The sequence below is a fragment of the Paralichthys olivaceus genome, chromosome 18 (genome assembly GCF_024713975.1).
Source record: "Paralichthys olivaceus isolate ysfri-2021 chromosome 18, ASM2471397v2, whole genome shotgun sequence".
NCBI lineage: Eukaryota > Metazoa > Chordata > Actinopteri > Pleuronectiformes > Paralichthyidae > Paralichthys > Paralichthys olivaceus.
The window spans coordinates 10712064-10739445 of record NC_091110.1 but is presented as its reverse complement, the minus strand read 5'-3'; the positions used below and the strand labels follow the sequence as shown (position 1 = coordinate 10739445).

The following is a 27382-nucleotide window of genomic DNA, read 5'->3' as shown; positions in this document are numbered from 1 at the left end:
CTTGGCTCCCACTGCACACCTGCACAGACACACACACATACACACACACATGCACAAACATCATACACCTACTCAGATTAAAGTCGTTCCCACCAACAGGCCCGAAAATATTGAGTTTGTGGCTTCTCATGCACACATCAAGAGTTGCAGTGCTCTGAGTAAAGTCTCATGAGACACTGTGATGGCTTCACTGGCACAAATGATGAACGCCCAGGTGTTTGTTTCTTTTTCTTTTTTTTTTGACTCCCCCTAAAGTGTGCCAGCCCACAGGTAGAGACAACACCCCCGCTCCCTCTAAAACAAATAGGCCCACAGCCTGTGAAGCTCCTGATGAGGAATTTCACTGCCTCCAGGCCAGAGCAGCATTTGAATATTTCATATCTGAGTCAGAGTTATGAGATGACGCTGAGGTGTGAAAATATAATGTTTGACTCTTGGCTTGAGGGAGGCGAGTGTGGTCACTGCAGAAAGGAGGTCAAGGTTAAATTTGCTCTGTGGATATAAATAGCTCCTTCAGCGATGTCCCCCTGATCTCACCGTTATTATTTATTAATCGTTGCCATGATCCAGGGAGCACATCCGGCCTCAGACATTCAGCGGAAGACAATGACGAGAGAAGGACGAATATCTTAATCTGAATTTCACAGGGTTGCAATTAGGGCCGTGTATTTTTGGGGCTGTAGTGAATCAGGCCTATTTGTTCTGAGTAAAAAGATTTCATTGGCCTTTTGTTAAACTGCTGTATTCAGGATTGCTGATGCTGGTCTTTATACCACCGTCATCATTGCCAGGGTAAATCACCGCTTGTGTTCCCGACATGACTCTGCCTTTTGTTAAGTTTCTTTTTTCTTTTTCGACATAAATTCTCGTTTCCATAATTAATTTTCACCACGAGAACCCAAGGCTTGACAAGTAACACTGCACATACCAATAAAAGAGTGTTATTTGGCCGGGAAATGGTTCAACATGTCAGAAGTTGAAAATAATCAACTCTTCTGTCTTGGCTCATTCACACAATCCGCTCCTTCTGTTGCTCCTCGGTTTCATCCCTTCTCTAAAGTGTCTGCACAGTCTTCAGCTTCACGTCCTCTGCAACTTTCAAACCTCTCGTCCTGCAAATGACTTGTTGGCTGCGTTATAGCTCACGTACGCTAAAACGTACATCACAGGCTCCTTATGTGAATATGGATTCAGTTCAATACCTGTTTGTTCTTCCTTCTCTTCCCTTTTTCAGTGCGATGCTGCCGCTCATTTCAAAACTGAAACAAAGTATTTCTTTGGGTTTTCTGTGGACTGGCCAAGTACCCCCCCCATAGAGGTGCTGCTGTCCAGAGGTCAGACTCTGCCTCTGAGCTGCTTGTGGAAGTGACACAGACACAAGCAAACCTTCACACAGAGAGACCCCAGCCCAGACCGGGATCCGAAACCTGAACCGTTTTGCCGTGAGTCAACAGTGCACCACTGTGCCGCCCTCTTTGTAATTTCACTAATACAATTCCTGAAAAATGAATCAGGAACAAACTTGAACAGATTTTGAATATTTTATTTGGCAGGATTTGTGGTTCAAGTCTCAGCAGAGGACGTCTGTGACTCAGAAGAAAGAGCGGGTTGTTCATCAACCAGGTTGGTGGTTTGACTCCTGAAGTCTGCAGTGTGCTTAGGCAAGATGCTGTTGATCAGTGTATAATAGAAAAAACTGCAGCACATAGTATATAAATGAGTATTCTACTGTCAAGTGTTTCAATGAGACTACAAAGTTCTGTCTCTCATTGAAAGCTTATTTGACTTCTCTATGAGTGAGAGAGTGAGTGAGTGAGTGGGGCGAGCGAGCCAGCCAGCTCCTGGCAGCTCCAAGTGTCATCACTTAATTATATTGTTCAGGCTGATTTTTAGAGCATTCAAATTGTATTACTAACTTTTTTTAATCTGTTTTATTGCTGCGTGTCATGACTCTCTTGTTGGGATACGGCCCTGAGTTTTAAAAGAATTATCTAATACCACCGAACGTCCCCGGCCAGCTTTGCGCTTTACGCCTGGCTCTCGGCCAATAATGTCATGTGTGGCATCGCTCCGGAGCTGAGGTAAAGAAAGTATACTTTTAATGATTTAGCATCGAGTGCCTTTCTCTTCTGTATTCCATTATCTCATTTCCATGATTTGTAACTACTTGCAGGCTGGAATTAGTCCTCGGGGAGAATAATTCCTTGGCACAGCAGCAGACACTCCATTGAAAATACACACTGGGCAATTTTAATTTGAGAGGATACTGAAAAATGACCCATTTATTAAGCCTGTTTGATAATCAAAGCTAATGGATCATTTCAATTTTCTTAACACTGCAATTGCTAAAAGGAAATGAGCGGAGGTTGCTTGTGTCTTGTAATTTGGATATATGAAATGAGATGATTCATAATTAAATGAGAGTATGCATTTTGGGATTGTGAAGCTTAAACTATTTCAAAGCATAGTTGCTCCGCTCCAGGGATTCGGGATGAATGTGTGCTTCCACAAATATTAACCTTTATTGAAATTACTGCTACCACTAAAGAAGAGTGATGTGGCAGAGTGCGTATGTGAGTGCGTGTTATTGCTTTAAGGAAGCCATCACGATGCAGCCAGAGATCTAAATCTCCCGCAAGGTGTCTCAGATCTGGAGCAAACACAGAAGGACCCAAGGGCATTACAGGTGCATCATGATGACGCACATCACTCATCAATGTCCTAGTCCTTGACAATGTCATTCTAAACCGAGGGGAAAAAAGCCGCTTCTGGGTTCTGTGCAGCGAGACGGACTTGTTTACGTTCTCTTTTCTCCTCTTGCTCCTAATTCTTTCTGCCACTCTTTCTCCTCTCACTGCTTCGCTTTGAAGGAAGCGGCTATCTTATTGGTGGAAACGCAGAGACAAGTTGATTGATCAGGCCGGGGGGTATTGATCAAACTGATCCTCTGCCATGACCCTTGACCTTCTGATTGACAGCAGCCCCTATAATGAGGCCTCAGAACAGAGACCGTGGGATAGGGGGTTTTGGGAAGGGCATCTGTGGGGTGGGGTGGGGGGGGGGACCCAAGGGGATGGGTACACACACACAGACACACACAGACACACACGTATACAGCGGCCCAGCTCAATCAACTTGGTGCCATTGTTACATTGCAGTGCCCTCGATAACCCCAATTTGCATAATCGGCTTTCGCATTGTTTGGCCTAGACACATTAAGGTACCGCATTGCATTGTTGACAGCGAATCAGCACGTGCCCATTGTTTGCTCATCTCGACGTAGTGTTGTTCATTGTTTACTTCTGCTGCAGCATGTGTTTTTCTGCTTACTGACTCCAGCGTCGCACTAACTACTTTTCCTTTTCCAGCCAGACTGAAATATACATCACACAATGTGCCGACTAAAAAACCCGCAGCGTTGCTCACGTACACCATAAAGCACTTTGACTCTCCGCGATGTGGACCATAAGGTATTTATGTTTTTTTACAATGTCAACTGCATTTTGTTTATGTTGTTTACCGAGCAGCTTCTAGACATTCCTGACATTTTCGGTTATAGTGGGCTGAGGACTTCACCTCCACTGTGACACATTTGTACCTTGGTTTTCATGCACTACACACTACATGACTGTTCTACACTAACTACGGTTGATGCATGGAAAGAACAAGGGGGTCATGTCAGGACAGCAGAAACACTACATGTGAAGGTCTAGTTAGTGAAACTGAAATGCAAAACACAAAAACAAAGAAAATAACACAACAGAAAATCAGAAAAGACAAACGGTAACTACGACGAATCACTAAAACATGACGGCAAATAGAAAAATGGAACAAAAAATCACAAAAATGCAAAATTCTTAATTGCTGTGATTTGTTGTTGTCTTTTGTGATTTGTCGATATATTTTTGTTTGTTATTGTTATTGTGTTGTCTTATTTGTCGGGCCCACCGGATTTTGTCTTGGATAACACACACATTGATTTACATGTATGCATCCACACACCTCCCATCTTCTCTGTGTGACTGTTACTTGCTGCTAAAACAAGAAGCTTATAAATACAACCCGTTCAGACACAGACTCACACAGATTCACACAGACTCACACATGCAGAGTAGAGTCATGACACTGGCGCCCATTTATGAATCTGATGCTTGATCGTTTTTCTTTTATTGTTCAGATCAGTGTAAATATTTTCCTGCCAATGAAACATGCACACTCAAGGTATTGAGCAATGAGGCCTGGTTTGCTTTAACAAAGGTGTAAAGTTTAAAAGGTGTAAAGCTTTGACATGTGCTCACAATGGTTTCTTGAGCATGTTGACTTTGTGAGCAGCCACTTGATGGGCTCGTCCAACAGGTCTAGCTAACAGCTTTCTCTTTGGTCATTTTACAGATTTTAACCTTTTGTTGTTAAATTTAAATCTCATTGTATTTCACTGTATGTTAGGAATGGTTGCTGTGTTGAAACCTGACCTCCACGCTGCAGGTGATCTGGGGAGAAACTGCTCCTGCAGCCTCACCATCACTTTGACACCAGTTAAACTGCCATTGTTATATATCTGGTTACTTTATCGTGAGGTTTTCTATCCTCTGTGTTTTACAGCGTTACCGCTGCTCTGTGGGTCACTGCTGTCAAATTTGATTCATCCTTTGACCATCTCCGTGCAGACTCATTCCATCGTCTGAAAGTGCAAACAGTCATTTATTCAACTATTCTGGATGGTGAGATTAATTTTACATCACACTTGCAAAAACTTTGTCTTGATATTATTATTAATTTTGTTTGTACAAAACATTACTCTGTTTCCTGTTTGGAGTAAATGTATGATCTATTTAAGACATTTAGTTAAATCTACATTCTTTCACTTTTTTGCCACTTGGGGGCAGCGCCACAAATGTTGGGTTATTTACACACTGAGCAGAACAGATTCACTTGGAACACCAATTTACGAATGTTCAATAAAAGCTCAATATTCACTCTCCTTTAAGCTCCGTTTTCCTCTCCACCAACTCCTGAAGGACAATATTAGGCTCTAAATACTCCCGTTGCTAACTTTGACGGCCTCTCGTTCTTTGCTGGTCAGGTTCCGTGTGGGACGTTTAGCAGAGTCATCGTCTGAAAGCAACAGTTTGTTTGAAGAGAGAGAGAGAAGAGTGAAGCCAAACAGTAAAGCTCCGAGCCATAAACAGAAGTGAGATTGGGCAAAGTGCAAAGTTGGATGACAATGCATGTCGTCATTTGATCTAAATGTTTTAAGCATTGCAGCTACAAAATGGTTCTCCGTGTTATTCAGTCAAGACTTGGACTAGGTCTTGGAGATGTTTTACTTACAGTAATGTAAAAACCCAGATTCTGTTATTGAATCATGCATATCCGAGGGGAAACATTACTTTCCTGTCTGCACGATGAAGTGTGATTTTCACATGGTGTTAGGTTCCCTAATTAGCCTAAATCCGGCCTATAGGTCTGTTCTTTACTGGACAGTAGGTGTTGAAAGGACAGAAGGTGATTTGATCCACAGTTCTGCAAATGTCAGAAGGGGTCAGACATATTTTAAATAGTAACTTTTATTGGTGCATTTTACAATGTAAATATCCAGTTTATTTTATGAGGAACATCTTGCGAGTAAAGGAAGGAGGGTTTGAGTTGTAGTTCAGTGAGTTCAGTGTGTGAACGTAATGCTGATAATTCAGTAGTGACAAACTGGCAAAGGCTGTTGCATGAAATTTGGCCTTTGCACTCTTTCCCTCAAATCTTTCCTTGCCCCAAAGCAAGCTTTTGGTCACCCTAAATGTTTTTTAATAAGAACAAGCCATTTTTCTTCCACTGGACCATATCCCATTCACCTTACCAAACATTTTTCCACTCTTCCTCACCCAGATGGATCAGACTACCTCAAGCAAAAAGTTCCAGAAATCTTCCAAGAAATGATTCCTTTCCTTATTCCTTTCTTGGAAAGCATTCAGTTTCAGCCATCGTTTGGTGAACCGAAGGCTTGTGCCAAATTGTTGTCAGTCCTGGGGGCTTGATGCCTCAACCTGGTTAATACCACTGCAGAAACCACTCTACTTTGTGTTTTTATGGACAAGCGTCACTGCAACTGTATTTCAAGTAGGCCGGCTAATGAGCTTTTTAACCATCTCCATATGGACGTGCTCTAACGTCTAGACGGAGTTGCAGTAGTGGTGGCAAGCAGTGGTGTGCTGACTGTGCCGTACTCTGCACCCCTGCACATATAATTCTTCCCCGCAAGCAGCAGAGTTAAACGAAGGGCAAGCCTTTGGTTGCCGTTGGAGACCTATAATGGGTTATTGTTTACCGCACAGTGCACAACAGCAGCTAAAATCCAGGATGTGAAGATGATGACGAACACACTGCTCATGCACATTTACATATGCAGACAATGGTGTGATGTTCATTTCTCAGTATTTCCTGATGTGTAACATTATTGCTCTGACTGGTCTTTATTAATTAGCCATTGCACTTGTTTACTTGCTTACTCAGTGAATCCTATTGAATTGTCTCATCACGTGTCTGGAAACCATTTGTCAGTGCAGACCTAGAAACTGTTTTTCCGAGTTTTGGCTCTCCAGTGTAGATAAATCCCAGTCTTTGAGTCAAGATTGCATTGGAAAATTGTGCATTTTAGAAACACTGATGTATGATTCTCAAAAAACACGAACAATACAATTTCATTCGGTGGCTACAGCGAGAGACCAACTTTCTGTCACCTCCATCTCTCTTTTGCCTTCATTTGCGTCATGAAACCACAGAGGTCTGACAACAGCAAAAGCAAAACACACCGTCGCTAAGTCCTGCGTTGTCTGATCAGCTACATAACAACACAGCATACGTGAGCTGCTCACTGAGCTTTGACAGCTAAGGTCATGTAAAAGTGTATCGGCAGCCAAGTTTGTCAAACCAATCCACCCATTCAACCACATGGCGTAGCAGATGGTGGTGGCGGTGGTTGCCAACCAACCATTAAAAGAAAAGAAAGGAAGAGACAAAGAAAATTTTTGTTTTTATGGTTTTTGGTCGGAGAGCAAATATTTAGACAATGAAGTAAAAAATTCTGGAGAAGATGGGAAATGATTAAGAGGTAAGCTTTCTTTTCAGATGCACCCATGTTCCTTTGTCTGAGCTGTGCTGAGTTGATGGAGAAAACAAACCACAATTTATCTCTGACAGGAAAGTATGGATAAGATGATACCGTAAGTCACCATGGTTGGTCTCCATCAGTTGTTATATAAGAGAACGAGATACTGTGTGATTAAGCAAACAACCATTCAAGTATATCCCTGGAGAAAAGATATCTTTTAGGGATAAGAACATTAACTACAGTTTGGCATTGTGTGCAGTGAAGTATTACTTGAAGCTATCAAGCTATTGATAAGGTTTGGTAGGTTTTTGATTCTGTGCATTTAGTTTAATTCATTTGCACTTGTTTATGCTGTGTATTGAAAAATACACAGCATAAAAATACACCTCATTTTGTTTTTTAAATTAAGAAAAGGAAACTGTCTCTGTCTCTCGATTTCCTTGTTCAGTTTCCATTGGACAAGTTCGATAAAGGAACAAGTTTCCCTTATGTTTGACTTCATGGTACGTCTTCATTCGATGTGACAACAGCGTGTAGGGAAACCTTGATACCTTTAAGATATTATCGGCTATCAGACAATAAGATCACGCCAACATTAATTTGTATATGCAAGTGAAAAGACAATGAAATGAGTCAATAGTCCCATAAAGTGAAATTTTTCAACATACGACTTGAACAAATGCAGATGAATTTTATTTCATACACGTTGTTCAGTGAGAAACTGAGGGTTGTGATTTGACAGTAAATATCTGATAGTAAAATGCAGATAAGTAGACAGATGTAGTCAGGAGACAGAACGACAGAAGACAATCTAGAGGCGCAGACACAAAGAAGTCACATCCTGCCTTCCTCTCACTTTCTGTTGCTCTACAGCTGGAAGCTATGACTAATGAATGATGTAGCACTTGGATAAGGGAAGATAAAAGGGCTGGAGGGGTTGAGGTGGATGGGGATATATATAAATATACATACTGTATACATTTTATTTAGTTTACTTCTTCCTGTTCGAGGTGATCCAGGATGGTCTTCTATCTGAGGTAAGATAATTCAATTTGCTTAATTAATGCAAATAAAAAACTGTAGACTTGAATGTGCATGGAATTAAATTAAATAAATGTAATTTTATTGATTCTTACACGTCAGAACACGTCGCTTTACTTTCATTCATTCATCCACTGTTCTGCCGATAGATTGTGTTTTGATCATCAAACCACAAAACAATAGCCGTCTCTATTTTCAGTGTCCATATATAGTATGCCACTGTCGAGCTGAACTGCTGCTCTTCCATGCTAAGTGCATATAAATGACAGCTGTCATAAGCATTAGAAAAGATTAAACCCGAATTAAGGGAATGTATATATTTTCTGTAATCTTTGCGATATTCTGTTTAAAAGTAGCAAACAACACCTCCATCTCAGCTCGTACATCTCCTACTGTGAAGTGCTTTCTTTCTTTTTTTTTAAATTTTTTAAATCAGAAATGGCCTACACGCCACTTTTCACGGAATCACTGAAAATTCAACGTAGCATGAGTTTGTAGGTAGCGCAGGATTATACTCTTAAAGGCTTTAATGGGTATTCTGTAACGGCATTATATTTAGAAAAGACAAGATTCTGCCCACTATTATAGAATCCCATTGTCACTGAAGTTTTGCAAAACCACTTTTCTATTCTCCTGTCACATCTCTGGACCATTCAGAAATTTAATTTACAATAAAACTAATCTTAATTTGTATTAAAATGTGTTAACATTTGTTGACTCTTGCTGGTATCACTTTACTGTCCAGATCATCCACAGAACAAAAAAAAAAGTCAAACGCATTTAGGTTTCACTTTAGAACAGTCACAGATTAATCTGGGTGCATTAATGGATTATGGGGGACAATGTTTTTTTCCTATTTGACTCGCACTGCTCCACAGTCACTCGGATGACGTGTTGGGATTATTGTGCGACACTGCAACCACTTTTCTCTAAACACAAGTGACAGCAATGGCTGCGTCGCTTTGGAAAGACATTGAAACTAGAGCTAAAGTTTGATGATGCTTGTTTTCAATATGTGTGTCTTTTCTTTAATTGGTCCAAAGAGCCATTAAACATACTTTTCTTGATGTTTTGTATAAAATTTGAATTCACTGATCTGTGCGTCCTTGGTCCGTGCTCACATGTTTCCCCTCTCTCCAAGCTGTTCCTTTTAGGCCCAGATGTAATCTCCCCGGAACAAAAGTGAGAGGCAAGGGGGGGGGGGGGGGGGGGGGGGGGGGGGGGGTGAAAAAAATAGCCAAAAATATTTGAATGCATCCAGATACTGAATCTGGATAATCCTCACAGTGTCACTTTTTCTGTTGCGACTCTTTATCTTCTACTCAACTGCAGTTTAGTTCAGTGGATTTCATTTGACATGTAATGATAGATGCTCGGATTGGACATCGGAAGAACAATAAGTTTAGCAGAAAGGTCAGATGTGATTCCAGTAACTGGGAGAATTGATCAAAACATTATTTTATATGATAATTATCTCATTCAGTCTCTCCGACGTCTGTCTTTATTTGCACAGCAGTGTTTTCCCCCTGATTTGACACGACGCACAAAGGTTTGTGTTTGTTGGCCCCTGGCTGATCGTGTCATCGTGCCCTTGTAAAAGCAATGCGGTGGGTTCGACTTTATGGCCTGACTCAGATTTGCTGTGGGATTTGCAGGAGAGCACGGGGCTCTGTGACATGAACCATCACAGATCACTGGGTTAAGATGGGATGTTGTCTTCCTGGACCATTAAATCCAGGAATAACTGGGGAATCAGCCTGTTTTGAAAAACGGGAGAGATATTGTGACGTTCGCCGTTTGAACTTTGCGCATGTTGATTGGTCCGTGCCCCGAAGCCTTGGACGGTGGGTGCCAAGACTGGACTAAAACAATTCAACTCAATCTCCTTGCATAACAGAGGGATGGCGAATGACCTTATGTGAGCATTTTTCAAAGGGTGTTTTTTTTTTTTTTTTGTCCTTCCAGTCTGTACACAGTGTACCAACCTGGAGGGATGCTAACTGTAAGACATTATGTCATCGATTCTATCTTCAGCACTCGTGTTCCTTAACAGAGAGCAAGAGTGACAGTCTGATCCTAGGTGAAGAAGTGAAGAATGTAATTACAGTGCTGGAGAAGTCTTTCACCTTCTGTCATGATACTTTGACACCATGATGGGGTTGCATTTCCATTTTCCCTCAGTGTCAGCTTCTGATATCAGCTACTATTTATGAAACTCCTGCAGAACATTGCTAAATTGCATTGAATGGACATAATATATAGGTCAGTTAAGAACAGGATGCATTTTGGCAGAATGTATGCATCACAAACTGGCAGCCTCGGGGGATTTCGGGGTCTTTGACACCAGCGCCCAAACAAAAACTGCTGCTAAGGTGAATTTCTTAATTCACCTTTCTTGTGGTGTGAGGGTTTGGAGCCACAAACTTACCCACTGTCACTTCTGACAAGATTTAAATTTTACGGTGCATGTGAAACTTTCAAGGTCAAACACCTTCCAACAAGTAATTTCCCCTTACCCGACAACACAAAAGCAAGTATGTGGCCCGAAGTCGCAACAGCATACGAAGAAGAAAGCAAATATTGAATGTTTGTTCTCTCTGCCCTTTATGGTAGGTGGAAAGTTTTGGCTGCCTAAACACACATTTTACGACAAACAACCAAGGAGGAAGCCCCGCTTGGCATTCCAGCCGACTGTCTCTACGAAGAGCCTGTTAAAAAGCCAAAGCCGCCCTTTTATTTTGTGTCAAAAAATGTTCTCGGAGTAACATGAACATTAACCAGAGGATTGTTTTCGTTTCACTCGGCAGCCGAGGCGAAGGCTTTTGTCACCGTTCTCAAAGGATGACAAACCGCGCAGTCGAGAGCGCGGTTTTGAAATTCACATCCATCTAAAGTGACGCGTCAGTAAACAAGAGGGTGTGTGAGTCAACCTGAAACGTACAAATCCCCTTTTTCAAGATTTCTGCTGTGGTAACAGTGAAATGGGATCAACTTGGATTCAAATCAACCGAGTAGGCCAGATTTGATTAAATATGCACCGGTGGAGAATAGAGGTGCGTTTATTGTCATATTATGTTTTTAAACTGAAAGTACAAGAGGATGTATAATTCAAATGAATATAAAGAAGGGACAGGAACAGCTGTGGCTTTGACATTCTGCCATTTGATCTGAAGCTCACTTTATTTTGAAAAGACTTTAATGGGAAACATTGCTTTAACAGGAACAGTTGGGTCTATAAATTTATAAGAAAACATCATACTTTGCCAAAGTGGAAGTGGGGGACATTGCAAAAAGTCAGTGAACCTGTTAATGTTGTAAATATTGATTATAAACTCCGTCATTGGATTTTTTTGTATTTCAAAAATAAAAGTCTAAAAGCTTTGATCTGAGATCAAGGGACCCTTTCAGATGGACCATTTTTTTGACACAGTTTTATATCCTAGTGTGCATTTTATACATTTATTAAAAAGATGATCCCTTCATGTGATATTTTTCTTCATATTTTAGAGCCATGGTCAATGACTAAAACTTAAGAAAGAGCTTTAATTGGAGGATTTTTACAGAACATCAGGCAGTGGAATAATGCTCTCATCCCCTCACACTGCTCGGTTATGGTCCTGCGTTGTAGCTCTCGGTGGGAAGTGTTGGATTGTTTAAATTGTAGCCGCTAGAGGGATACATATACGCCCTCCAAACTCCGTAAACACCATCCCATCACTATGTGCCATGGAGAGATTTACCGTCAGTGAGAGTTGCCTACCTGTGTGACTTCCCACTTTGAAAAAAACACACACACTCACACACAGCCCTGGAACATTTGAAACATGAGTTGTTCTTAAAAAGACTTAGAGAGGGGGAAACTGCATCTAAAGCGGACGACGTGCTGCGACTCCTCCAAGTGTATCTGCTCCAGGCAATCAATGAGGACCGCGGTGACTTTTGCAGCTCTCTGTCCCTCTGCCTCTCTGCAGCCTTACCTTTTATCATAGTGCATTTCAACTTTTACAGCCCAGAGAAGGGGGAAGTTTGGATTTTCTTCTTTTTCATTTTTTTTAAAATCACAATTTACCTCTTGCTTCCTTTTTTTTCTTTTAATAAATATGAGAGGTGGGTTTGTTGCCACTTTTCTCTGGAATTTAATATGTGCCATCTCTTATGCTGTTTTACGCGTAGGATAAGGAAACAACAAAAAGGTGTGACAAGAGCCTGGCGGACAACTGTGGATTGCTGCGAGTAACTCCTACCGTCCAGAGGGGATGAGGGGGGCATCGGCCGGACCCCCCTCTTGATTGATCACGTATTAGTCATCCATTTGGCTAAATGGGACCCATTGAAAAGGCACCGTGGAAACCATACATGAATCAAATATTCCCGTGCCCCCTGAATGTCTCAAGAGTAGTTTTGCTTAAGAGAGGGGGTCGTGGCTGAGCATAGCTTTATGTGTTTATTTTAGTTTCTACGCTTTGACATTGTACCGCTCTTTTAAAAAAAAAGAACAGATAGAAGGAAAAAACTCGAGAGGATTCCAAAGAGGAGAAGATTTGTGGACGTATATTTTTTTCTAGTTATTCCGTTGTTTCTTTTTTTTTCTTCTCTTATTTTTAAATATTTTTTTGCCATTTCCTCTCCCGAAAAATGAAACTTTGGACATCTCCCTGGGTGTCTTGCCTGGTGATTCTCCTCTTGTGTTTTGGATCAGAGTGCGGGACAGCCCGGAGAAAGGGGAGATCCAAGAGGGAGTTGGTGCGCATTAGGGAGGCGAGAGCCACCGCGCCGGGGGCTTGTGCCACGCGTCTTCCCCGGGGCAAACGCTCCTTGCCCGGCTTGGAGCGACGGGTGCTCCGCCAGCGCCGGCGCTCCTCGCAGCAGGCGGAGGAGAACTCTCCGGACCGGGGGAAAGCTGTGTATTTCACCGGCAGGGGCGACCAGCTGCGACTGAAGCCCGGCGTGGAGATACCCAGAGGAAATTTCACCCTGGAGATGTGGATCAAACCGGAGGGAGGTCAACGATCACCCACAGTGATTGCAGGTAGGACGCTCATTACGCATCCTCCATCCTGTCAACTCTTTACATTGGTGTTAATCCAAAAAAGAAACTGGCGAGTTCAATGTGAGAAGTGAGCTTGCAAATGTGCAGCATTTTATCCCGCTGTCATGTAGTGTATGAAACAAAGCAACATGCAGTTTCAGCGAGTTGAAAACGAGTTCATCTATCAGACTAGACAGTGATGTAATGCTCTGAAAAGTACAGCGGATATTTTAGGTAGTGCATGCGTAAGGTCACTGAAGATATTGGTCATATTTGAGTTTGGCACCTTGCGGAGGAACAATTGCTGCGGTGTGATTTTTTATTCTACAAATCAAATCCCCCTCTCGTGTTTTCTACGTGTGTGGGATAGTGTGATAAAAATCAAAGTGAGAGGAGAACGGGCGGCAGATGTAGGCAACTGCATCACTTGACCGGCAGCTGATGTCACTGTGCGTAAAATGTAATTTCTCCGCGCCGACTTGGCTATTTTAAAACTATGATGTAATGGCCAAAACTTTGTGAGCGAGCACGTCACGTCGGGCGCAAGCGGGAGAGAGAGAGGGAGTCGTTGCGTGTGGATGCGCTCAAAGGAGCTCGCAGCTCCAGCCGCAAGCTCGAGTGTCCCCCCCACCGCTACCCGATTCGACACCTTTGGATTGGCTACCGGAGTTACGAGACAGCACAGAGAGACATCCAGGGTTTCCCCCTCTTGAACGAAAATGTCCTGGCTTGGGGTTTATTTGCGCAGCGGCGGTGCGCTTTCGTGGCGTTACGCACACTACGTGTTCCTCCCAAGCGCAGACACTTGAGCGAAATCTTGGGTTTGTAATTAAAGGCACGGTCAAGATAGTGATGATGCTGTTCTGTCTGAGTGCGCAGAGGAGGGTGCACACACACTTGGGTAGGTCCCTGCCTGAACAGATATGGTTGACACTTAGTAGTTATCATCTGTGCGCACTCCCCCTTTTGTCCTGCCAGATCTGCAGCCGTGCGTAAAAGGAGCACCAGAAACGTGCTAGAATCCGCTCTGCATCATTTATTTTTGACCAATACCGCTTTTGTGCATTACAGTATTGGACAGCTTTTTTTGTTGCTTTTCCTTGCCGATAGGGAGCGTTGCATACACAACTCACAGCCTGCCACGGTACTACTTGTGCAGATGGCTGCTGCCTTTGAACTGAACTGAACTGAATTGAACTCAGTCCTCCTCAGCCTCCTGTATGCCAGTCTGAACGTTTTGGGACTTAACTCAACCATATGACTACATTTACTAGCTCCTTTGTTTTATATCTGTCTGGCCCTCTCAAAACAACACCCCCCCCCATGCACACAAATAAATAATCACTTGTGCTTGTGTGTCTGTGTTACGTGTGTGAGCATGTATGTGTGATAGATACAGTACACTTTTAGGTAGAGCTAGCCAGTTGGCAGGGACATGTTCTGCAAAGCCAATCCCTCGTAAGACTCTCCAACTGGGGGAGAGGGGGGTGAGAGGGTCTGTTGTGACCTGAGTGACTCTTAGATTTTCAGCGGATGGACACAATAACAGGAACATCTGTACAGCATAATGCAATCTAGCACAACAACAACACACGTGACGCGCACCACATTGACCAAAGATTTGAATAAACACCTCTCCAACACAATGTGAACAGAAAACGAACATTGCAGGCTTTACATACATGCATGTGGTCTAAGATCACATTTTGTAAAGGTGGTCTTGTTGTCGCACACACCTCTGGCTTCATCCTACTATAGATTTCCATTCATGTACGATCTAATGTTTTCATTTTTAAGATTTGCTCCATGTGTGATCACATCAGTGAGCTGGAGAGGGGTCCCAATGAGAACACATCTGATGATCAAACAAATTCAATGAAGCCATAATCTTTTAAATCCAATTCAGGCCTCAAAAAAATCCCAGTGCCACCAAAAATGCTCTTGTTTTGATCCCAGCACAGTGTTGTTTGCAGGATATGTTTTTTTGTTTTTGACCACCCCTCTCTGCAAATACATATGTATGTAACTGCATGTGCACTTTGGAAGTCAGGGTATATTCATATGGTTAGAAATGGTCAATGGTGTGTGTTTATATAAAACGCTTTTCTTGTCCTGATGACCACTTATAGTGCTTTGCATTCATTTGCAGCACTTTCTCTATCACACATCAATGACACTGACAGCCTTCAGGGACAATTTGGGGTTCAGTTAAATTTTACCCAAGGACACTTCAGCATGCATAATGGGTGAGACTGGGATCAAACTGCCGACCTTCTGGTGAGAGGACGGCCCTCTCAGGTTAGCACAGTCTCTACTTTACAAAACTCAAATGTTATTTTTTGTGTCCATGGCCAATTTTAGTGACAGCTGGTTTGGAACTTTTTCAATGATATATGAAGAATAAATGATATATAAAGGAAGGATATCAAGTTATCATTTAACTTGTATTTTTCAGTGAAGATTACCAATGTTTTTCTACAATTCCTTGGAGAAGTAGAGCAGATTCCTCTTGTTTCCACTTTTGGTGGAAATGAGGATGTTCAACGATCAGTAGCTGTTATCAATAGCTCCACAGATGGTCATTAAATATGTCTGGACCCTCTTGTGTTGTGTGAAGAAAAATACACAATAGATTTAATGTGCTGTCAGTTTCAGTTGACAGTGACAGTTACAGTCCATGTGGTCAGAATTGATCACAGGTTTAAAAGCACATACAAACACACACACACACACACACACACACACACACACACACACACACACACACACACACACACACACACACACACAAACACACACACACACACACACACACACACACACACACACACACACACACACACACACACACACACACACACACACAAACACACACACACACACACACACACAATCAGAACATTGAGTTCTGTCTCCAAATGTTATGCAAACTTTGTTGTGCCCTATTAGCCCTTGTATCCGGGTCATGTTGGGTCGTCCCGCATCAAAGGAAGAGGAAAATAATTCAGAGGAGGAACGGAGGCTCTCTTCCATGACCTGCTGGGGACAATTATAAGCAGACGTTGGCAGATAATTACTGTGATAGCAGATATATCTTGGTACTGTTATCCAGTGTCATGAAGAACACAAACAATTTTCAAAAACATGACCCCTTGCAGCCGGAGCTACATTTTATATCATTGTTTTTTAACTGTAAGACTCACATTGAAAATGTTTTCCAGCCAAATGTCTGTATCAGTACTGGCCCCCAACTACATTCATGCATTGAGCTCCTTACAATGAGTATTTGGGAAAGTGTTGAATACCCCCACACATCTATCATTTAATTGAAATATCTGAGAGTGACAGTGGACACCATCACTGTACACATTACAGTGCAGAAAAAAAGTGGTGTTACTTCATCTGACATTCATCAACATGTTCTAAACTATTGGTTGGTGACTCATTTAACAAGCATTAAGCTGAAATGAGTGAAACTTGACATCCAAGTCAAATGTTTAAAGTCAAGTGTTTGAAAGTGGTCTGATCTCATTTTTATAATCAATATCCTTGTTATGTTCCTCATGTTTGTTTTTTTTAAATATCAGTGGAATTTTCCATTGTCTGCTTGGGGGAAACTGCTGCAGCGGTCACTTTCGTATGACTATGAAAAGTGCCTTTCTTTGACCTTTCAGAGCCAGAACAGCTCAAGAGTAAACGTTGTCTTCATTGTTCCCTTCCTCCCTGCTTTTTATCAAGTCCGTGTGACATTTTTCTTTGTCTGTGCTTGTGTATTTTCTTTTCTACTTTTTCTTTTTTCCTGAGCGTGTTTTTCTTGGAAGAAGACTAATGGCAAGTGTGAGGAAGGTTACCTTTGAACCTGACAAGAACAGCTCTCCACTGTAGTGTGCACATGCAGATCCCTTCATGTGCGTGTTTGTTTATGTTCCTGAGTGGACACAAATGTGTTTCAATTTGCCTGTGTGTCTGCGGGGGTGTATGTGCATATCTGTATCAGTGCAAGCACACGTGTGTGGGTGTGTTTGTGTGAGCCCGAGCAGTCGCAGTGCAGGGTCTGGAAAAGTGTAGTGTGTTAGATTAATTGAGCATGGCAGAATTATGACAGCTGTTTACACTAGGAGCCCTACGAGCATTTTAGCACACCTTTTAGCCTTGAGTGCATTAGCTGACAGATGGAAGGCTTTTTCCTTCCAGTGTAGTGGAAAGCCTGAAAACGTCATCCACCAAAAGTCTGACCTTGATGCTGAACCCAACCCTCACTCTTTGAACATTAGTCCATTGAAATACCAAGTTAATGAATGCATACTGCAGTGTTCATCTAATTAGAAGCAGGTCAAAGTTAGCAAGATGTCCATGCAGCCACCATTAGCCAGCCCCTTATTGCAGGCTTAGGAAGTCTAATCGATGGGGAACAAAGGCATCTGAAGTGGACAAGTACATTCAGGCAAAGATGTGACCATCACTATGATAATCAGCTTATCATTTCAGGCTGTACTAAAGTTAGAAGAGATGAATTAAAAAGGGCATTTGCAGAAATTGAATGCAGATGACAGGAGCGACTGTAAAGGACACTCCATATCTGCGTTATATGAGCTGCATGTGCAGGTCACAGATTGAGTGCCTCTTAGCAGATAGATATAAGTGCCAGAAAGTGAGATCCAAATATTAACAAATCCCAGGGATGTATTCTTGTGACAGGAGTCCAGCTCTCACCTGGGAGCATCAAGAAGTCCACATGCTGAGATTGACTACGTGACGCATGTCACAGCGCTCTGAACCTTAGCACCCTTTGAGTGGACTGTGTGGATTTATGCAGCACAGTCACGAAACTACATGAACAAACACACACATGCACATGCACAGACATGAAGTTGTGTGCCTGCACATGTACCTCAACAAGCGCTAAACAAACAAACAGTTAGCATTCAGAGATCCCCTAAGAAGTGAAAACACATTACCATGCTGAAGCCGGCATGCAGGGTCCAAGTGAAACAGGAAAAAGGTGTTTTGGTGCCTCTACAAAAACAAGGCCGGAGCAGAAAACTAGCCGTCTCTGGCTACCCTACTGGCAAGGGACATTTGCAAGTAACTTTAAATGCACTCAGTGTTCACAAAAAGCCTATACCAAGATATTTCCATGGGGTCTCCCTTAGCTAAACATGCACTTCAACCCAATTTCCAGGATAACATTCCCTTAGATAGAAAAAATGATATCATATTAATGCATTTCTTGCTCTCTAACCCCAACTATATATTCAGGCTCCCTCTTGTGATGCATTATCTAAAGTGGTAAAATGATATGCACTAAAAACTGGGATAGTGGGCAATGAATATGCATAATTAGCATTAAGGGTTACATGCATGTGACATGTGCAGACTCCAAAAACAATCTTGTATAAATTCAAGATGTGGATGGAAAATATTCACTCTCTTACACTGGTTAATTTTCTCATATGTTCATATTCACGTATTTGTCCATGGCCTGCACATGTTAATCTACTTTTTTTCATTCTCTCTGCAGGCCTATACGACAAATGTTTCTATGCCTCCAGTGACCGTGGATGGCTGCTTGGTATCCAGGCAGTCAGTGAACATGGGAACCGTGATCCTCGCTTCTTCTTCTCCCTTAAGACTGACCGTGCCCACAAAGTGACCTCCATCCATTCTAATGCTCGCTACATACCGAACCAATGGGCCCATGTGGCAGTCACATATGACTGCGTGTACATGAAGCTCTTCGTCAATGGCGCCCAAGTGGCTGTCAGTCGGGAGCAATCGGGCGATGTCTTTAGTCATTTGACCAAAAAGTGCAAAGTCCTGATGATTGGGGGAAATGCACTCAATCATAATTACAGGGGAGCAGTGGAAAGGGTGGGTCTATGGAGGCAGGCCCGGGGGCAGAGGCAGATTATCAGAGATATGCAGGGCCACGACGACCTACAAGATCTACCTCAGCTGGTCATCCGAGAAACATTTGAGCACCCGGGCCGAAAATGGCTGACTGTAAAAGACGGTAGCTTTCCTCAGCCGGAGCAAGGAGGTACTGCTCGATTAGGGCTTCTGGGTGGCAGTGGAGTTGGAAATGCAGAAGGACTATTGGACACAACGCTAGATCCTCCAACTTGTGGTCAAACTGTCTGCGACAATGTTGAGGTCATCAAAAACTACAACCACCTTTGGACATTCCGTCGGCCCAAGAAAGTGCGATATCGTGTCATAAATATATGGGACGATGCACAGATGAGGCCGACTGTATCTGACCACCAGATCAACCTGCAGCACCAGCAGCTAAATGATGCCTTCAGCCCCTACAACATCACCTGGGAGCTCAGCATTCACAATGTGACCAACTCCTCCCTTCGCAACCGGCTGATTCTAGCTAACTGTGATATCAGCAAAGTTGGCGATGATGCGTGTGACCCAGAATGCAACCATCCGCTGACAGGGTATGACGCGGGTGACTGCATGTCTGGACACTGGAGCCGTTGCCCTGAGCACAAACAGGGGAATGGTGTATGTGACCCTGAATGTAACTGGGAAAACTTCTTGTATGACCTTGGCGACTGCTGTAATCCAAATGTGACAGATGTGACCAAGACATGCTTTAACCGCTCCTCTCCACACAAGTAAGATTCCTTCCTTCATTTGTTTTGCATGTTATCGTCAAAAAATGCTTAAACACGTAGTAAATCTTTTTTCTTTATATGATACATTTTCTTCTTCGACATTACTGAATAATTTAGGTTAAACTAAACCTACATGTTGGACTTGCATGCCTGGAGTAAATCAAACAACAAATCTTTCCATACATGCGTCCCTGAGGAGAGGTTTTAAAGTCTAGTCCTACTGTTTCCTGACCATTTCAGGCTGAGGCTGAGTGTAACTTAACCCCCAGCCTGTGTGGCCTGGGAAATCCTCTGGGGGCAGCTAGTCCAATCTAGCCTTGGCCTGGTTCAATCAGTGTTCCACACATAAGCAGTGCAAAAACAAATGCAACTGGGGCGTCTTTCCTGGTAGCAAATGCACCCGCCAGATTGCTAATTTTGTGTCCATTTTTCAACATCTCTCTCCACCTTTTTCTTTTCTGTGTCTCCTATGTCCAGTGGTCCTTATTTAGTTGGCTTGATTAGAGAAGGGAGTTGGTTTGGAAAGAGTGACGCTGTAAACAGAGTGTAAGGGCAATTAGAGGTCAAAATCCAATACGGCTTTAGCTTGTAGCAATGGAAATCATTTCAAAGACATACCTCTCTTTCCAGGAAACCACCGACAGACATGTTTCCTGGGGAGGAAGGTATGGGCCCAAAAAACGTGGCGGCCTGAAAGAAATTCACAGGAAAAACAGTGAAGAATGTTCACTTTACTTCCACGTGAGCACAAGTTTCAGAGACTCTCCTAGGTGTAATGTACATGAAGCGAGGTATTATGTGGTTTCATAGAGCTACTTAAGGATAATACAGAGGTCCTCATGAATGCATGCAAATTCTTGATTTTGTGGTAATCTTATTGTGGCTTGTAGATGATGAGTAAAGGCTGGCAAGAAGAATAAATCTCTGGAATTTGCTGTAATACGGTTCATGCCAGACCTCCAATTGCAGGATTGTTTATTTCTTGGTACACTGAAACTCAACACAGTAGACTCAGACATTTTTGTGGACAACGCAGGGGGTATTTACGGTTATGGCAGAAAAAGAGGCAAAAATGACAGAAATGAATTTGTTTGCCAGTGTTTCCTGCCACTGTCATGCGGGGACAAGCGAACGGGAGGAAAACTAGTAGGCCTGGTGTGTGGGATTGTTTGGGTCTCTCTGATAGCATGAGTCTAGGAAACTAAGCTGTTTTCAATCATAGTTACGCTGGAAGCACTGTCTGTCTGGCACTAACCCGTTGTTTAAAATGACCGCTAAATAGCTAAATAATGACATCTGATTAACAACATCAGAGGGGGAAAGCAGGTGGGATTGCAGTTGCTTCCATCTCTCAATTCCCACTTAGTCATCATTAGAAGCTCATTCATCAAGTGGTGGGCAAAACAGTCTATTCAGACATCAGCTATTGGCAAAACACTTGCCGCTGCAATGTTCAAATTTCCCTATGGGCATTTGAAAGATGGGCTTGTGAAAGGAAGGATACCAGCAAAGAGACAGGCAGAAAGAGGACAGGCAAATTTTCACTGTAAAGAAATAGATATAATCTCCTCAAGTGGTTGCTTATTATGCTTTGATTATGGTATGTCCAGGGAGACTCGCAGAGAGCTGCACTACAAACAGTTTGACATTCCTCCTTAATTATGGAATTCTGGATGAACAATGTACTGTGTATGTAGAGGAACAATAGTTTTGAGGTCCTGCATTTATTTTTGCAGCGTTTACGTCTGTTAGCACTTACGTGTAGTGTGTTTAAAAAAAAAAAAAAAAGAATCTGGCTAGCACAGGACACAGGCAGACTCTGGGGTCCTGCAACAGTCTTTCCTCTGAAAATACTGTTGTTAATTACCCCACGTCTCTCAGACATGTGTCTGAAGGAAATATTTACCCCCACCAAGGAGGTTATGTTTTCACCCCTCTCTGTTTGTTTGTTTGTAAGCAAGATTACACAAAAATTACCAAGCCAATTACTTCGAAACTTGGTGGAAGGATGTGGTATAGGTCAGGAAGGAAGCCATTGAATTTTGGTGCTAAACTGGATCAGGGGGTGCATCCAGGACCTTTTTTAATCCCTTTATTTAACATTGCAAAGCAGGGCGTCCATGCATCTTGATGAAACACAACTTTAGGGGACTGATATCTATGATCATTGTACCTTGGTGGAAGTATACCCTCTACTGAGTACTTAATCATCTTTTGTTTATTGTGTTTTCTGAGCCCTTGTTTTTTTGACATTTGACATTTTTTGGTAGTATCTGATGTTGTCTGACAGCATGAGGGATTTAAGGACATCTGAAATTGTTGCTGTGATTTAAACAGTGTTAAATTTACAGTATATGTACGGAAAACAAATGTGAGATGATCAAGTGTGTGTATTCCTGTCCATCACAGATCAAGATAACATGCATAACTGGAAACATCCAATAATATCAAAACTCATCATAGTCAGATTCATTTTTTTCTCAAAGTGGAATGTTTTTCTCCCAATTTTAGTCGAGACTGACTTGGCAAGGCAGATATTAGGTCCATCTCAGCCTCAATATGTTTTGGGGAAATGAAGTTCTGGCCTGGCTCTGTCAGGGGCTAATAGGTCATCCATTTTCCCTTGGCCTCTGTCTCTCTCCCCCCTCCTAAGTCAATACCTCTCAACGTGGCAGGTTAATGGATGGACCACCCTTTCTCTTTCCGTCACTCCCTCTCCCTGCTGTATTCTAGCTCAGAGCTGCGAGCTAATCTCCAGGGCCCTTGACTTGGGTGTTTTACAATTGGTAGTCTAAACCTTAAGCCCCCGTCCCATAAAACATAATTGAGTGCTTGGGCGTAAATACCAGGACTTTGCACTTCCCCTTTAAAGCCATAGCACACTTATAAAAGCACCTGTTGTTGAGGTTTCACCTGCGCTCTCATGGGCACTGATTGAAGACTTTCTGCATCGTTATGGGACTGCAGGAGGGGTTTTACGTGGAACGCATTACGCAGGCAGAGGAGTTGCATCTGGTGGTCTATTGAAAGTATGACACACAGGGGAATTGGGTTGATAATGACATGGCAAGGTAATTGTGGTTCAGGAGTCAAGGAGGGCACTGATAAAGGGGTTCGCAAATCTGTCAGGACTGAGAGTGTTCTCCCAGATAGGAATTGGGAGAGGTGGGGGGTGGGTTTGGATCATCCCTTCACCCACTCCATATGCCTCTAAATCCTGCTTTCTCACCAACCGGAGCCTTCACGGCAGGGTCTCTGGAATCTGAGCATTGACACAAATCACATGCATGTTTCATGCGTGCAAGGGATGAAAAAAAAAATCTGAGTAAGTTGGGAGGTTAAAGAAGTGAGAGTGGGTAATAAGGGCGGAGATGAATGATGGGTTTAAGGGCTGTGGTGCTGACGGACTCGATGACAGGGAAGCTGAGGGGCCCCCTCCAATTTTAAAAATGTTCTTGGCCGTGAGACCGTCACTGCCATGCCAGCTTACCCCAGTTTTCACACTACGCTGCCCCACACATATGTATACAAGGGAAATTTATGGAATTATATGAATTATATTTGGGTGTAAATGGATGAAGTCATAATCCCCTATTTAATATGTGCCTGAAACAAAAGAATTAACACAGCAGTTCGAGCCACCTCACACACTCCTGGATCTACCTGCAACAAAGATGCCGTGCAGTGATGCTTTCAATTTGGCGCTGGATTGTCTGCACTCATTTTACCTTTCTAGCACTCAATTTCTCACTCTCTCTCTCTCTTTCTTTTTCTTTGCAAGTTCTTTTCCCAGGAAAAAAGTGATGTAGTTACATCCATGGAAAATCTTGTCCTTCCCAAGTGGCTCATCTTTGCTGAAAAAAAAGAATGTATGATGAGGGGCTAGAGCGGGAACCAGGGGCTATGGGATGGAGAAATAGTTGAGGGGTGTGAGAGACATAGAACACTGGGGGCGGGGTAAAGCAGGGTAAGAGGTTAATGGAGAGGAGGTTTGAGTAAGACACGCTTGGACAGTTACAAAAGGCCCAAATTGCTCTGAGTACAAACCCCCAACATCTGACAGTGGCAGCAAACCCAAGCCAATGTCATCATTACACAGTAGTGGTGTAACAGTACACACAATATAATGGTTCAGTATGTGAGGTCACAGCTCTGTATGTTATTGGTACAGAGAAAACAAGAAAAACAAAACATTAAACTGCTTATTTTTTAAAGAAAAATATAAACACTTGTTTACTTAACAGATCGCGCATGTCATTCTGAGTCTGTAATACAGACTGGCTGCAGCCTCCTAATAAAGTACTTTGACAAAAGTAAAAAATAAATTATTGCATGACTTTAACACCTGTTTTCTTGCAAAAGAGTATGGCCCCGGCTTTTGAAAACACCAATGGCATTTATTAATGGAGTGTGGATACCTGGTTGGACTGGGTTCAGGTTCGGTCACGTTAGCTGGACGATTTTTTTACGCTTTACACATGCTTGTAAATGAGTAAAACCTCAAGCTTGGGTCGGGTTAGGACACAAAACACAGAATGTCTGTTGGGTTCAGGTCAGGCTCAGTAAGTTTTGTTATTGCTTTCGCCTGGTTTGAATTGTTAGCAAGAGAGATGCTTAAATGTCATGGGGCGCTGGGTTTGCACTGCAGTGGAGTTTCAAATTGAGGTCCGCACACACAAAGTTCTGCACGTGCAGCGACTGCAGTCATTCGGTAGACGTGTATGCTGAACCTATACTGGAAATTTTCAATACAGATAAGTATGCTGTTGCACCCCTATTAGACATAGTGTGGAAAAAAATCACACATGTATGCACAAGCAAGTTGTTGCTCCTAACCCCTGTACATCAATGCAGCAGGTGATGCACATTGTGTTTTTGTAACAGAGCCAAGTGCATTAGAATAATTGAACTCAAGATTAGTTAGGTGTTGACCCTTCAGCAGAACTGCTGCTCTTATGCACTGCTGACTCAACCATTTCAGTAACAAACCCCCCTGACACATTCTCTTCCTCACGCATGTCAGAAAACTCTGGACAAATATTTTCTGAGGAAATAATGAAATTCCTGAAATTATTAGGAAGAGGGACCTTATATCATCTGCTCTCCCTGTGTCCTTAGACCTGGCCCCAGTGAGTGCCCTCAGTTGCTCTTGCACTGGTCTGAAAAAAAACCATTCGCTACACTGAACCTTTATTTCCATACTGTATATTTAACGTCTGTTTTGAGGGAACACTGTGTTTTCATTGAGCCGCTCCTTGTCCAACTTGTAATTTGAGGCAGAGGGACTTGTCCAACAAAGGTAGTAGAAATGTTATGAAACATTTCATGTTGCTGCATATGAGATATGCATTTGGTGGTTACGTTAGTCGGCCCGTCGCAGCGGGAGAATCATCTCAGTAGAGTAAATTCCCTCAGGGCGCTGCCAGACACCAGGGTTACTGACTTTAAATTGCCTCCTTTAGGCTACGCTGAACATATGCTATGAGACAGATTGGCTTTGCACTCAAATTTCAATATTTTATGCCGACACTTGCTTTTCAAACTATTACCCGAAAAAGGAAAGAGAGCACTTTGGCGCTGCTGGTCATATTTTGGGAGCGTGTTTAATACATTACAAATAGTAGTATGAAATAGATTTTGCAGGTCTGATAAAGTCTAGACTCCAAATGAAATGGTCTATTGATCTAAAATTGATCTCGTGAAATAACAGAAGCAGCTACTGAAATTTTACAATTAAATAAATACTGGCTTATAAAGAGACTAGTTTGAGTTCAGATTCAATTTAAGTTTCATCTTAAATAGAACAGTGTCAGTTTGAAACGATTAAGCACCGTAGTGAAATTCAAGCTTGTCCACAAAAGAAATGAAATGAATTTTTCTCAGTGGAATTCTCCTCCACCTTGTCAACAGCACATGTAGAGTAGAGTAAATATACTTCATTTTGGAGTGGAAGAATAAATATAAATAGCACACTCCAGATTCACGCTCCTCACAGAGATCTTTCTTTGAAATGTTTTTGCTTTTATCGTTATATTTACCCTAGTTCCCTTAAGTGGGACAAATGTTTTATTCAAAAACAGACAAAGCATGACATTTAGTCTTTGAAAATGTTGATCCACAAAGTGAAATTGTGTGAATGTTGTTAAAGGTTGGTAGACTGATTCATTTGAGCAGAAACATTTTGCATCTTTTAAAAAACATGCAACACAAAGATACGACCAATCTGCCTCATTTATGTTTATTTGCAATTAGCGATGTGTAGATGGACGCCATTCACAAAAAAGTGCCATCAGCCTGCAGTCTATTTGTTGTGGTCAGAGAATCCAGTTTGTTTTATAAGTTAGTGCACGTTTAACACAGTGAAATCACGAGTGTACTCCTTTTTTTTGGGAGGAAACTTAATCTTAAAACTTAATGCACTTATAATCTTATGATCCAAGCACATACAAAAATATTAGGCGAGCAAGTGGGTCATGCAAACTAGGTCAAAACATCCAAAGAGGATCTAATTTGTGATAGTAAGGCCAATGTCATGTTTTGTTTTCTGATAAACTCCTGTTTTCCGTATCCATCATGCGTCTTACACCCAAAGCCTCAGAAAGCCGGAGGAAATGAATAAACTGTCACGTCAGCACATGCAACAGATTATCGACCGCTCTGAGAGATGGCTGCAGCTCACTGATGTCGTTTGCCAGGACCACCAGCCCAGGCTCATGGAGAAACCTTGTTTGATGTGTTCATATAAAATGAATGACAGTTTCACTGCTTGGAAGATATCTCATTGTGTTGAATGATTGCAGTCATTACAGCTGCCGTTAGTGATTCCAGAGCCGAGACAAAGCATAGAGTCATGGGTAAGGAGGCCTCAGAATACCTGAACGACTCACTGAAAAATCAGGCTGACTTGGACGGCTGATCTGAGATTTCATCAGAAAAAATGATGCCTAAAGACGATTTGAAACACAGAGCGAGCAGACCTCTGCTAAGACTGATTGACCACTGTACATCAGATACACACGCACAGAGAAATGTTCTGCCGCTCACATTAACACAATATCCATTCTCTGACAAAGGAATATTTAATACCAAACTGAATAAAGACCACTCCCCTAAACATTTTTTATTTTTAAGCCACAAAATTCGGATCATGTCACAGATCTGCAAAAACAATTCCTGCATCTATCCCCTTAATTGAATCCACCCCAAAAGTGAATCTCTTCCTGCTTGGCCAATACCCCACCCTGCCTTCATGTTTCAAGAAAATTGGTTCTGTAGTTTTTGCGTAATCCTGCAAACAGACTTGGTGGAGGTAATGAAGGAAAAAACTAATCAGAACGAGTGTCATATTTATTTGATGGTAAAATCTTCTCATGGAGCATAAAGCAGAATTGAGTACATTTAGAGCTAATGTGAATATTATAATATGTAATATCATATTTGCATATCAGACGCCCAAGCAGGAGTCACTCACTGTTTATTTCATTCTCATGAAACAAAAGTCATTTTATTACAGTGCAGCTTTTGAGATTATACAATATTAGAATTTCCCAAACTCTCACCACTAAAGCAGATTCATTCCCAGCG

General features: G+C 42.2%; 1 protein-coding gene across 2 annotated transcripts in view; it reads left to right on the top strand.

The window, feature by feature from the left end:
* The first annotated feature begins 11445 nt into the window (after positions 1-11445).
* Positions 11446-27382, top strand: part of pappaa (pregnancy-associated plasma protein A, pappalysin 1a) — an 88463-nt gene continuing 72526 nt past the window's right edge. Inside the window, exons 1-2 of one of the 2 annotated variants that reach the window (XM_020081832.2) lie at positions 11446-13172; positions 18694-19798. In XM_020081832.2, the coding sequence (XP_019937391.1) occupies positions 12779-13172; positions 18694-19798 (1499 nt within the window). In that variant the 5' untranslated portion in view covers positions 11446-12778. The remainder of the gene's footprint in view (positions 13173-18693; positions 19799-27382) is intronic. The other variant, XM_069513212.1, reaches the window with a different exon arrangement.